At 43.5% G+C, this 14940-nt stretch overlaps 1 protein-coding gene across 1 annotated transcript in view; it reads left to right on the forward strand.

Annotated features, from left to right (window-relative positions):
- LOC126412395 (sorbitol dehydrogenase-like) overlaps positions 1-14940 on the forward strand; it is a 111053-nt gene that overhangs the window by 14147 nt on the left and 81966 nt on the right. The window contains exon 2 of the mRNA XM_050081973.1: positions 14372-14405. Coding sequence (XP_049937930.1) covers positions 14372-14405 — 34 coding nt within the window. The remainder of the gene's footprint in view (positions 1-14371; positions 14406-14940) is intronic.

Consider the following 14940-nt stretch of genomic DNA (forward strand, 5'->3'; position numbering starts at 1 on the left):
GTAGATATATTTTTCGTTTATTTTTGGTGGATTTTAGAGATACAGTATTCAGGCTCGCTACGACAAACATGTGTCCACTTGTAAGCAGGCGTTCGTCACCAGCTCCAGTTCGGTGAGCTGTCCTTAGGAAGATGTTGCAGCATGAAGTTACTGCAATGAGCAATTGTACGTTTCTTTTTCAGGTTCAAAGCAATTTTTAGATTTTTCTGGGACCTGAAGATATGCTGTGCAGGTTGTAGCTGTTTTCAGCCCAGATGAGGTTTTTACACTCTTCACCGACTGAGAGGAGTTCGTTAGTCTCCCTTTGGATCCCGAAATTTGCGATTGATGAGGCTAGAATGACCAACAACACCCATATGGCTACATACTTTTTCCCAGGAGTATTAGTCGTGCCTGGACAGTTTAACCATTGCCCACGAAAGGCAAGGCCGCGGGTTCGAATCCACTGTAACGCCCACAGTAAGGAGGTTTACGTATACTGGGAATCACAATCCTCTCGAATACGATCAGGGGGTTTCTGATACAGACGTCCCCATTCGCAAGACGAATCACCAGAAAGAGTGGGTGTCATATGTGAGAGGCTGCAGACAAGTTTGGAATTTAATCCAGCATCCTAGCGCAAAGCCTTCTCATCAGGAACTCATCTTTCTCTACCAAATACTGGAAGTATAAATTTTTTCCAACGTTAGGATTCGAACCGACTACCCCTAGTAGAGTGCTGGCGTACAAGTTTTCATTGGCGATCTTGCCAATGGAAGCAGGTTAAACGGACTATATGTTAATGGGGGAGGTAGCTCAGTTATTTCATTACGCAGAAAACTCTTCATAGCAAAACGAAGATGAATCGTTAGTCAGCAGCACTGTGTTCATATTCTGATTGTACTGTATCTAAATAATAATGTTGCAGTTCAGCCAAAAAGAAATGTCATAGCTGCATCTACTAGTTTTACAGGCAACGAAATATGCTACAAATCTTATCCATATGTCTATGAGTTCTGAGAAATTAGGGTAATACGTGATGGACCAAGGCTGGGTAATCATTTAGTATGTTACATAACACAAACAGCAAGTGCAGTCAGGTATAAAATGCCGAAGTTCATGAAAAGTAGAAAAGAATACTCACTGGTTGCGCGATGGTCACAATACGGTAATTACACTACTGTCTGGAAAAAAGTGGAACATCAAGACCGAGAGATGTGATCACAATGACGTTTAATCCACTGATTAGGGACATGACACTACACAAATCATTAGCATTACAGACCTGTGCATGCACTGTGACTGTGGGAATTCAGCACGGAGAAGCGCCACTACGTGCTGCATTCAAAGCTGCTAGAGATCGTGACGTGGAATCAAAGAGCACCTGATTATGGTGATGGGAAATACTCTGCCACACGGTTTGTAGGCGCGTCCACAAAACAACAACTGTGACTGCGGGAGGACCAGAACGAACAAGTTGCCGACCGACAATATCCCAGACATGTTTGATGGGCGACATGTCAGGCGAGCGGGCTTCTTCTTCGATGAAGACTTGCACATTCATCGCCACATGTGGCCGGGCGTTTTACTGTTGAAATATGTCAAGTGGAACGGCCTGAAAAAGGGGCAGTTCCTCGAGCTGTAAAACCTTTCTGATGCAGTGCTATCTGTTCCTCAAGCTGTAAGAGGCGAGATCGTGTCTTACAGGCAATGGGGTTTACTCGTATGCCGCTCAACAATACATTCTGCCCAATTGCGTTCATCACGGTAGCGTCAAACTCCTAAGCGGCCATCACTGTAGAACAAGTTGAAGTGGGATTCACCCGAAAACACTATATTTTAGCACTCAACATATCAATGTCAAAGTTCACATGTCCATTGCAGTCCTCGATATTGGTGGGTTCTGGTCAGAGGAAGCCGATGCAATGCCATGCATGCAACCAGTCCAGCCCTCAGAAGACGGCGTCGAACCATCGTCGCAGACATGCCCACACCCGTTGCACTCTCCAACGTCGCCCCAACACTGTTGACAAAGCTTTTCTGCCCGCTTCGGGCAAGCAGACGAGATGGCCGTCATTTCGCGCTTTGGTCACATTGCCTCGTCCAATTCCCCGTCGGAGCTGTGTACGGCCCTATTCTCTCCACAGGCTCAACATACGCCTCTGTGTTGAATCAGCATGCCCTGTACGAGCCGCAATGTCACGCAACGATGGACCCAGATACTGGAGACCAATCATTCAGACCACTCAGTTGCCGATGTTCCACCCTGGGATGTCGGCGAGACATAGTGGCACTTGCTTACATGTTATCAATTCGTATGACTGCTCCGCACTGAATTAGCGATGCACAGCCCTGACCTGTCCGGTCACACAAAGGAGGGCGCTGTTGAGCCAATGTGCACGCCACCTCTCTGCCATTTAAATAACTTATCAACGTTCTGCTATTCTACTTGTTCTCTTATCGCGTCGTGTTGCAGAACACTGCTTGTGAGTGTTTTACTCTTAACAAACAGTAGCATACTTTCACGTAAAGCAGCTGATAATGACAAACATAATGAAACGCTTAGTTTAATGCAGAAATAAAAGTTTGTTGCGAAATTTTCATAAAAATTTTACAAAGTCAGTACTATGACAAAATAATAAACGAGGAGTCTAAATGCTGACCGAGTGAGATGGCGCAGTGGTTAGCACACAGGATTCGCATTCGGGAGGATGACGATTTCCCTAAATCACTTCAGGCAAATTCTGGGATGGTTCCTTTGGAAGCGCGCGGCCGACTTCCTTCCCCAATTTTCCCTAATCGACGATATCGATTACCTCCGTGTTTGGTTTCTTCGACCACATCAATCAAACATAAATGCTGATTTAATGGTTCTAAAAATACTGACTCCCTACTGATGTTAACAATGTTTTTCTTTTCTTTTGAGTGACATTTTACTCTATTTAAAACAATCTACTTTTCTTGACACTATACATACTGCATATGAGCATCAATACATTTATTAGCTACTATTGTAATTTCGACTGTTTGTCATTTTCAAGTATACAAAAAAATGGTTCAAATGTCTCTAAGCACTATGGGACTTAACATCTGAGGTCATCAGTTCCCTAGACTTAGAACTACTTAAACCTAACTAACCTAAGGACATCACACACATCAATGACCGAGGCAGGATTCGAACCTGCGACTGTAGCAGCCGCGTGATTCCGTACTAAAGCGCCTAGAACCGCTCGACCACCGCAGCCGGCCTCAAGTATACATACGAAATGCCGTGGCACACATAAGCAATACTTCTGACGAACAAGATTGTTGAAATATTGTTTGTGTGTGCCACGGTATTCGACATGAGCTTGAAAATGACAAACCACAGCCGCTTCTAATAAATCTATCGACCCTATTTCATGTTCGGTAGAAACAATTAATTACCGAAGAAAAATATGTGTAAGAAACCTGTCCCTTGTGTTGCTTCGTTTGATAGTTGTATTTCCAGCAGATTTTTCTCGCGTATAACATTGCTAATGTGTAGCACAGTATTCGGTAAGCGCGCTTGGAAATTACAAACCTTACAAATTTCAATCGTAGCTTATAATTTTACTGTTACTTATAATCAGTACTTATTACGTTCAAAAATTTTATAAAACTGTTCAATTGTGATTTATTTAGATTCATCAGGGAAACATCTAGAGGAGAATTGCAAACACATGGCTACTAATTCAGAGGAAAAGTATTGAAATTATGTCTAGAGTCTTTGTTAACGTCGAGTATAGATTTAAGTGTCAGGAACTCGTTTCTGAAAGTATTTGTATGGAAGTGTAGCCATGTATGGAAGTGAAACATGGACGATAAACAGTTTGGACAAGAAGAGAATAGAAGCTTTCGAAATGTGGTGCTACAGAAGAATGCTGAAGATTAGATGGGTAGATCACATAGCTAATGAGGAGGTGTTGAAAAGGATTGGGGAAAAGAGAAGTTTGTGGCACAACTTGACTAGAAGAAGGGATCGGTTGGTAGGACATGTTCTGAGGCATTAAGGGATCATAAGGGATCACCAATTTAGTATTGGAGGGCAGCGTGGAGGGTAAAAATCGTAGAGAGAGACCAAGAGATGAATACACTAAGCAGATTCAGAAGGAGTAGGTTGCACGAGGTACGGAGAGATGAAGAAGCTTTCACAGGATAGAGTAGCATGGAGAGCTGCATCAAACCAGTCTCAGGACTGAAGACCACAACAACAACAACAACATCTACAGCTAGTGGACTGACATAACGGCAAGCCGGAAATTAGGTTTTCAAGAAGAATTACATCACCCAGTTAAGTCAGGTTCACACACATCAAATCACAGCATGCAACCAGCGGGTTTCGTCAATAAACAGTGAAAGTGTTTATCAAAGTTAGTATATGAACACAGCAAGTCTTAAGTCAAGAAGAAAACAGCACTTTACTAGTAGAGGAAAATTTTCAGCGAGATGGGTCGTAATATTGGAGATAAAAATTTATAAGCTAATAGCAAGCACATACACTGTTAAACAGTCAGGTCATGATAAAACAGTAGCACGCAAATGGATATCGGGAGAGGAACAACAAGAAAAAAGTTTAACTTAAGGCGGTGACACGAAAACAACGTGGGGGCAAAGACACGAAGGAGCATCCCGATAACCAAAAATAAACTGAGACCTTCTGTAGACATAAGGTGACATCTTTGAGTATATCGTCAGAGATGCTGAAACGCAAAAATACTAGCAGAATGCTGAAGCGAATTTCACATTGTAAGGCAAATAATACGCAATTAACGCAAAAAGTCCACTGCTTAAATCAAAACTGTTATCTATTCGTATTGGTAGAATTCATGGCTAATTTGTGACAAACAGGCTATCTACGTTTGCTGTCTGACGTATTAAAAATACTTCCCGTAACACTTTTACGGAATAAAGCCGAGCTTTTAAGAAACCATTTATGTTTATTGTACTGAGTTAACAAGATTTTGTTGGGCTCTTCAGACAAAGAAATGACTTCACTGTAACTCTGACCATCTTCATGGGCACGACGACTATCTTTTGCTATTACAGATAAAAAAGATGACGAAAGTAATAACACTGAAAACGTCATTCCCAATATGATGGCAACTTTGGTACCTACGTCAGAAAATCTCTTAAATAATCACTTCTGAGAGCGAATTAGGAAACTATGTCAGTACAGAGAGTAGCCGCAAAGGTGATTTGGAAATAAATGTGCAACTCAATAACAACAGGTTTATAAGGCGGTCAAAGTCCGAAAAAAAAACTTGTCGTTGATTGTACCCGACCATGATAGTACATGACGCTTGTTGTAAGAGAGATTTGAGTAATTTTTCCATAGCTCCATACACAAATCGAAAGGACAGAAACTAGCTAACATTGTTACGAAGTAGTCTTCGTTGTATACAACATGATGGATTGCTGAATATGTACGGGAGCGGTTAAAATGGCCACTATAAGGGAAGCTTACCGCTTACATATTTTGAAACTTCATACACTACTGGCCATTAAAATTGCTACACCAAGAAGAAATGCAGATGATAAACGGGTATTCATTGGACAAATATATTATACTAGAACTGGCGTGTGATTACATTTGCACGCAATTTAGGTGCATAGATCCTGTGAAATCAGTACCCGCAACAACCACCTCTGGCCGTAATAACGACCTTGCTATGCCTGGGCATTGACTCAAACAAAGCCTTGGATGGCGTGTACAGGTACAGCTGCCCATGCAGCTTCAACACGATACCACAGTTAATCAAGAGTAGTGACTGGCGTATTTTCACGACCCAGTTGCTCGGCCACCATTGACCAGACGTTTTCAATTGGTGAGAGATCTGGAGAATGTGTTGGCCAGGGCAACAGTCGAACATTTTCTGTATCCAGAAAGGCCAGTACAGGACCTACAACATGCGGTGGTGTATTATCCTGCTGAAATGTAGGGTTTCGCAGGGATCGAATGAAGGGAAGAGCCACTGATCGTAACATATCTGAAATGTAACGTCCACTGTTCAAAGTGCCGTCAATGCGAACAAGAGGTGACCGAGACGTGTAACCAATGGCACCCCATACCATCACACCGGGTGATACGCCAGTATGGCGATGACGAATACACGCTTCCAATGTGCGTTCAATGCGATGTCGCCAAACACGGATGCGACCATGATGATGCTGTAAACAGAACCTGGATTCATCCCAAAAAATGACGTTTTGTCATTCGTGCACCCAGGTTTGTCGTCGAGTACATCATCACAGGCGCTCCTGTCTGTGATGCAGCGTCAAGGGTAACCGCAGCCATGGTCTCCGAACTGATAGTCCATGCTGCTGCAAACGTCGTCGAACTGTTCGTGCAGATGGTTGTTGTCTTGCAAACGTCCCCATCTGTTGACTCAGGGATCGAGACGTTGCTGCACGATCCGTTAGAGCCATGCGGATAAGATGCCTGTCATCTCGACTGCTAGTGATACGAGGCCGTTGGGATCCAGCACGGCGTTCCGTATTACCGTCCTGAACCCACCGATTCCATATTCTGCTAACAGTCATTGGATCTTGACCATCGCGAAGAGCAAAGTCGCGATACGATAAACCGCAATCGCGATAGTCTACAATCCGACCTTTATCAAAGTCGTAAACGTGATGGTACACATTTCTTCTCCTTACACGAGGCATCACAGCAACGTTTCACCAGGCAACGACGGTCAACTGCTGTTTGTGTATGAGAAATCGGTTGGAAACTTTCCTCATGTCAGCACGTTGTAGGTATCGCCATCGGCGCCAACCATGTGTGAATCCACTGAAAAGCTCATCATTTGAAATCGCGATAGTCTACAGTCCGACCTTTATCAAAGTCGTAAACGTGATGGTACACATTTCTTCTCCTTACACGAGGCATCACAGCAACGTTTCACCAGGCAACGACGGTCAACTGCTGTTTGTGTATGAGAAATCGGTTGGAAACTTTCCTCATGTCAGCACGTTGTAGGTATCGCCATCGGCGCCAACCATGTGTGAATCCACTGAAAAGCTCATCATTTGAAATCGCGATAGTCTACAATCCGACCTTTATCAAAGTCGTAAACGTGATGGTACACATTTCTTCTCCTTACACGAGGCATCACAGCAACGTTTCACCAGGCAACGACGGTCAACTGCTGTTTGTGTATGAGAAATCGGTTGGAAACTTTCCTCATGTCAGCACGTTGTAGGTATCGCCATCGGCGCCAACCATGTGTGAATCCACTGAAAAGCTCATCATTTGAAATCGCGATAGTCTACAGTCCGACCTTTATCAAAGTCGTAAACGTGATGGTACACATTTCTTCTCCTTACACGAGGCATCACAGCAACGTTTCACCAGGCAACGACGGTCAACTGCTGTTTGTGTATGAGAAATCGGTTGGAAACTTTCCTCATGTCAGCACGTTGTAGGTATCGCCATCGGCGCCAACCATGTGTGAATCCACTGAAAAGCTCATCATTTGAAATCGCGATAGTCTACAATCCGACCTTTATCAAAGTCGTAAACGTGATGGTACACATTTCTTCTCCTTACACGAGGCATCACAGCAACGTTTCACCAGGCAACGACGGTCAACTGCTGTTTGTGTATGAGAAATCGGTTGGAAACTTTCCTCATGTCAGCACGTTGTAGGTGTCGCCATCGGCGCCAACCATGTGTGAATCCACTGAAAAGCTCATCATTTGCATATCGCAGCATCTTCTTCCTGTCGGTTAAATTTCGCGTCTGTAGTACGTCAGGGGTAAAATACAGGGAGCGAAAGGCTATTTACAATTTGTGCAGAAACCAGATGGTGTTATAGAAACCAAATGGCAGTTGTAAGAGTCGAGGGACATGAAAGGGAAGCAGTGGTTGGGAAGGGAGTGAGACAGGGTTGTAGCCTCTCCCCGATGCTATTCAATCTGTATATTGAGCAAGCAGTAAAGGAAACAAAAGAAAAGTTCGGAGGAGGTATTAAAATTCATGGAGAAGAAGTAAAAACTTTGAGGTTCGCCGACGACATTGTAATTCTGTCAGCGACAGCAAAGGACTTGGAAGAGCAGTTGAACGGAATGGACAGTGTCTTGAAAGGAGGATATAAGATGAACATCAACTAAAGAAAAACGAGGATAATGGAATGTAGTCGAATTAAGTCGGGTGATGCTGAGGGAATTAGATTAGGAAATGAGACACTTAAAGTAGTAAAGGAGTTTTGCTATTTGGGGAGCAAAATAACTGATGATGGTCGAAGTAGAGAGGGTATAAAATGTAGACTGGCAATGGCAAGGAAAGCGTTTCTGAAGAAGAGAAATTTGTTAACATCGAGGATAGATTTAAGTGTCAGGAAGTCGTTTCTGAAAGTATTTGTATGGAGTGCAGCCATGTATGGAAGTGAAACATGGACGATAAATAGTTTGGACAAGAAGAGAATAGAAGCTTTCGAAATGTGGTGCTACAGAAGAATGCTGAAGATTAGATGAGTAGATCACATAACTAATGAGGAGGTATTGAATAGAATTGGGGAGAAGAGGAGTTTGTGGCACAACTTGACAAGAAGAAGGGACCGGTTGGTAGGACATGTTCTGAGGCATCAAGGGATCACAAATTTAGCATTGGAGGGCAGCGTGGAGGGTAAAAATCGTGAGGGAGACCAAGAGACGAATACAGATTCAGAAGGATGTAGGTTGCAGTAAGTACTGGGAGATGAAGAAGCTTGCACAGGATAGAGTACCATGGAGAACTGCATCAAACCAGTCTCAGGACTGAAGACCACAACATCAACAACAGTACGTCATCTTCGTGGTGTAGCAATTTTAATGGCCAGTAGTGTATTATAAGGTAACACATTAAATATATACAAGTAATACAATATAGACCAACATGCATTATTCTGAGACTCTACACAGAGAGCCCTATCCCCAACCTAATGGAGTTAAGTGGCTAGTGCGGCAAAACGCTGTCCAGTCACGTCAGTGCGATACAGATACGTTAATGTGACCACCTACCAAACGCCTCAATAATCACATTTTGCAGCGAGGACCGCTGTGAGATGAGCAGGAAGAGAGTCAGTGATATTCTGCAAGGTACCGACAGATATGTGGAGCCTCGCCGATGTGTCGTGTCCGCAGCTCGTGGCCTAGTGGCTAGCGCTGCAGCCTCTGGATCAAGGGGTCCCGGGTTCGATTCCCAGTCGAGTCAGGGATTTTCTCCGCCCTGGGACTGGGTAATTGTGTTGCCCTCATCATTTCATAATAATTCGGGAAAGTGGCGAGACTGGACAGTAGGAAGATTGGGCATTTATACAGGCGCTGATAACTATGAAGTCGAGCGGCCCACAGACCAAATATCATCATAGTCCAGTGTTATGTCCAACTGAGCTACGTTTCTCGGTTAAGAATCCACGGCGTGAAAAGCCTGAACGAGGTGGTCCCACAGATTCTCAGTTGGGTGTAAATTCGGGAAGTTCACCAGTGAAGTGTGGTTAACTCATCCTGGTGCTCTTCCAACCACGCACATACACTGTTAGCTGTGCCACTCGTTGCATTGCCCTGCTGGCAGATGCCATCGCATTAAAGAAGAACAAGCTGCACGTAGGGGTGGACATGTTCCCCAAGGATAGATGCATATTTGTGTTGATCCGTTGTGGCTTCCAGAATGACGAGATCACAGACGAAATGCCACGAAAACATTCCCTATACCATAACCCTACCTCCTGCTGCCTGGACTCTTTTGACAGTTGTTGCAAGGTGTTTGCTTTCAGACGTTTCACGCCATACACGCCAACGGCCATCTGTCCGGTGGAGTATAATACGTGATTCATCTGAAAAGGCCAAGTGTCGACTCTCAGTGGACGTACAGCTGCGATATTGGCGTGGAAATTCTAGCTTTCGTCGCCGAAGAACAACAGTCAGTATGGGTGCACGAAACAGGCTCCTGCTGCAGAAGCTCATGAGCAGCAACGTCCGCTGAACGGTCGTTCAAGAGACAGTGTTGGTAGCCCACTGGTTCATCTAGGCGGTCAGCTGCTCGTCTGTTCGCCCGCACACGTCTGCGCAGTCGTCGTTCACCACTGTCTTCTAAGGCCCGTTTTGCACCACAGCTGCCTCACCGCCGGTTTTGGATAGCATTTGTACGGACGCTGATAACCATGCAGTTGAGCGCCCCTCAACCCAATTATCATCATCATCCAGTGTCAATAGGTCTAATATAATAGAACAGAGACGGTTTTGAACGACGTTAACTAGTTAATTAATTCAAAATGACAGATGACAGCTTTGTATACAAAGAGATTTAGAAGTCAGTATGTAGTACTACGTCTAATATGTGGAAATAACCAACTCTTACTAAGGGAGTCTGCAGCTCGTGGTCTCGCGGTCGTGTTCTCACTTCCTGAGCACGGGGTCCCGGGTTCGATTCCCGGCGGGGTCAGGGATTTTCACCTGCCTCGAGATGACATTTCATCATCATTCCTGAAAAGTGGCAAGACTGGATTGAGCAAAGGTTGGGAATTTTTACGGGCGCTGATAACCGAACATTTGAGTACCCCACAAACCAAACATCATCATCATCATCACCATCTTATTAGGGGAACCAGATCAAAAGTGAACTGGCCACCTTCGCCATTTTTCCAGACGAGTAGAGTGGCCATTTTTCCCAATTGGACGGCCCGTAGCATGTCCGAAAAGTGAATACCGTTTTGGAACAAAACTCATAAAAATAATTTTTTTAACTAAAATTTATTTTTACAAGAAAGAGCATTTCTTAAACTATTTTTCTACTTAGTTGCCACAATTGTTCAGGCATTTATCAAAGCAGGAAACCAGCTTCTCTATGCTCTCTTCAAAGAAAGTTGCCGGCAGTAAGGACAGCCACTGCTGAACAACGTTTTTTGTGTCGCCATCGTGGGAATCACATAACTGTGCGAACTGTATGACTACCAGACTCTGAGAGATTAGAAGCCTGGGTATGTCCGCAAAGAGTGTTCAGACAGCCGAAGCAGTTAATGCGACCATTCGGCTTAACTGGGAAACGTGGGTTCCAGTCTCAAATCTGACACAAATTTTCATTAGTCCCCAGCAAATTGTGTAGCTGTGGTGGAACTGGTTCAAATGGCTCTGAGCACTATGGGACTTAACATCTGAGGTCATCAGTCCCCTAGAACTTAGAACTACTTAAACCTAACTAACCTAAGGACATCACACGCATCCATGCCCGAGGCAGGATTCTAACCTGCGACCGTAGCGGCCACGCGGTTCCAGACTGAAGCGCCTAGAACTACTCGGCCACATCGGCCGGCTGGTGGAACTGTATTCGCGGTTTCCGAATACATTTCATGATTTTGTGTTTAGGGTAGTTGCAGAAATTGAAGAGATTGACAAGATGACGATGATGATTAATTTTTGGCGCTCTCAACTGCGCGGTTATCAGCGCCCGTACAAATTCCCAACCTTTGCTCAGTCCAATCTCGCCACGTTCATGAATGTTGATGAATACACAAACAGCCAGTTGTCTCGAGGCAGGTGAAAATCCCTGACGCCGCCGGGAATCGAACCCGGGACTCCGTCCTCGGGAAGCGAGAACGCGACCGCGGGACCACGAGCTGCGGACAGGGATGGACAGCCAAACAAATGAACAAGTATAACGAGAGTCTGAAATTCTTTTGCTGAACTATTGACGGTTTTAAAAATTAAGCTTTAGATACGTCTGAAATGGTAAGACATAAAATGCATGTGTTTTCAGTTTGGAATTACGGCAATGAGATGTTGACTTTTAATGTGAAAACCATTCAAAAACTGGAGTTGGCAAGCGATTAATGCAGAAGTACATATCACGCAATGCTAGGAGACACTGGAAAACAAAAAAATGTACAGGGAACAAAATGGTTCGGAAGACGTGTTTATGACGATAACAAAAATGAATTGGAGATTGGCGGCGCATGTCACCAGTCGAGAGGGTGGTAGGTGGCGCAAGGAGACTCTTCGGTGTGGGAACAGACCGAAACGACGATCTACTTGAAGGTATGGAGATGGCGCTGAAGAACACGTAGAAGCAACGTGGTTCTAGGGAAAACTCTAGAAACGGGCTTTATCCCGCAGCTAAAGATGATACAGATGATTTACTCAAATGTTCGAGTTTTAAGGCATTTACGCGTTTTGACGTTTGTTTTAGGAAGCTCCTCCCTGTTTGCTCTATATGGGAAGACGAGCAGGCTTCAGGTGAATACTTGTACACACCACTGCATTACTACACTATCAAAACAAAAGTATCCAGACACTAATATATAACTAGAATCGACCACTAGATGTCACGAGAGGCGGACCCGGCAGCGTAATTGGAGGCGCAGAGTACTGTGTTGTCTGTAGTGAAGCAGTAACAGCAGAAATTGTCCGTCAGGATGACTCAGTAGGTGTTAACAGAGCAACAGTTACATCAAGTTTCCTTTAATTTACGTCTATGGTCACAATCTTTCCTGTTTAACAGACTACCGGTTTCGGTCTTTAATGACCATCATCAGATCTGTCTCATAAAATCAAATTTTATGAGACAGATCTGATGATGGTCATTAAAGACCGAAACCGGTAATCTGTTAAACAGAAAGATTCTGACCATAGACGTAAATTAAAGGAAACTTATTACATATACGGGTCACTGTTTTTTTTTAGCGACGATGTCGCAGCTTGTGAAAGTTACATCAAGGACATATCAGCCACTCTGAAGCTGCCCAAGTCGACCGTTGGTGATATGACTGACGCTAAGGAACAACAGTGCTAGACCAACAACCGGTACACCTTATGTACTGTCGGACAAGGGTTGCCGGACACTGCGGAGGGCGTTTCATTCGCGCTTCATTGTGAATAGCAGAGTAATCACGTAGATGCAAATGTAGATGTACAGCATTGTGCACTGTGTGCAGCAGAGGAACTTTTCGCGGACGATGACTGTGTCAGCGTGACAACGCATCCTGTCAATAAACCAGCATCTGTGAGGCAATGGTTTGTGGACAGTAACATTTCTGAAACGGACGAGCCTGCCCGAATTCCCGATTTGAACCCAATGAAACACCTTTGGGATGAGTCAGAAAGTCGGCTTCGTTCGAGACCTGAGTGTACATCAGTACCTTATCTCGTTTCAGCTCTTCAAGAAGTACGAGCTGCCATCCTCCCACAGACATTCAGACATGTCACTGAAAATGTACTCTGCAGAATTCAAGATGTCAAAACCGAAGGGTGGACAAAAGCTATATCAATGTCCACAAACGGGGGTCTGGACACTTTTGATCAGATAGTCCAATTGTCCAGTTTGTAGAAAAACTGGTAATTAAGGGACTTGACAAAGTTTCACATGTCACGTCACACTTGGCCGAGAAATTTTCAGCTGATTTTAGATGGCCTGACTCAGAACACACCCCACTCTACTACTACTTTATCTTTTACAATAACTCCTCCTTGATCTGAAATTTCCCCAATGCTGACGTAACTAAGCAGAACCTAGCCATAAACATAAGAATTGTTCTTTATTTTGAATCGAAGTTGTTGATAGCACTGATCCAGTAAACGATTTATATAACGTCTTTAAGCTGATAATCGGCCATTTTCAGGAATATTTCCGTTATACTTTAAGGTGTTAAGGTATGTTTGCTAATGGTGTCACCATTCTCTCATGTATCTGTACAAAACTGTATACTGCGTTCAAGATTGACATTTTATTTAGCGGTCAATTGCTGAAACTGATCGGTTCTTTCTCAAGTAAACGTTGTGTCACTTTCTATGAAAGGACAATGTATAGACAGAAACTCGTTCAGTTCTCTACGAAATACAAGTTGAAATTTTCTATCTTAACAGCAAACACACCAAAGTTTGGACTGTATTAACTTTAAGCACGTTTTTAGATTGCCAGTTGCCGAGTGAGTGAAAAGAAGAATCCATATTACTGTTACGACTCAAGGTAAGTGGGTGGGGCGTTCCTGCCCAGTAGCCCTCGTTAATGAATATCATGAGAGTTTTTTTTTTCACATCCGATAGCTAGTAGTTCCCCCCCCCCCGCGCCCAATGTATCGTATCTTGCACAGTAAGTGTAGATTGTAGGCAGCACGGTCGACAGATGCATCAGCTACGAAAACAACTTAATTAACGAGCTCAGCTCTTTGAGAGGCTGACATATTTCTACAAGTTACAAAGGTGGAAAAGAAGCTACAATGTCATCCACAAACGAATTACACTAGTAGTAATCTCAGCCACAAAGACTGTGAGCTGGTGGCAACAGATGAGTGATCTAATAATTCCTTTTGTTATCTCTGAGCACTGTAACTGACATACGTCATTACTGTACCATTAAGCAAAAAATGCGTAATTTAACGTTGTCTCGTCTCCTTTTCAGGAGCAGAGGCCGATCCCAGAACCCGGAGAAAACGGTAAGACTCTTTTGGATATGACCTGCATCTATATTTGATTTCAATGTTGAATGTTCAGCTAGAAATAAAATTTATATTTCTAACTGGAACTTCAGTAAAAAGGACTTTTCATCTCTTTTCTCGAGTAGAGAAAAGGGCTATTGTACCACATGTGTAAGCAATTTTTGTCCGTTGTTCAATTTTATCTGCTTGCTTGTTATTTTAAGTGTACAATTTGGAATCTCGATACTTTGGTGTGGAAAATCACAGAAGCGGCACTCTCTGTTCTTCTAGTTATCATAAAACACAGTGTTCAATAAGCGTGCTGTCACTGCTTACGAAACGGAAAGAGAGAAAATTTCTAAAGCCAAGATCGCATAAATATTTCTTTATTTTCTACAACCAGTTTCAAAAGACTTTGCTGTCATCTTCAGGTTTTAGAAATTTTTCGTACAAAACATGTCCCTTGTGAGTTGGAACCTCATATCAAGTTGTCATGTTAGTGGTTAAAATGTAGCACTTTATAGAAAGGTTTCTCAGAAATAAAACATTTATA

This window comes from Schistocerca serialis, chromosome 7 (genome assembly GCF_023864345.2).
Source record: "Schistocerca serialis cubense isolate TAMUIC-IGC-003099 chromosome 7, iqSchSeri2.2, whole genome shotgun sequence".
Taxonomy (NCBI): Eukaryota; Metazoa; Arthropoda; class Insecta; order Orthoptera; family Acrididae; genus Schistocerca; species Schistocerca serialis.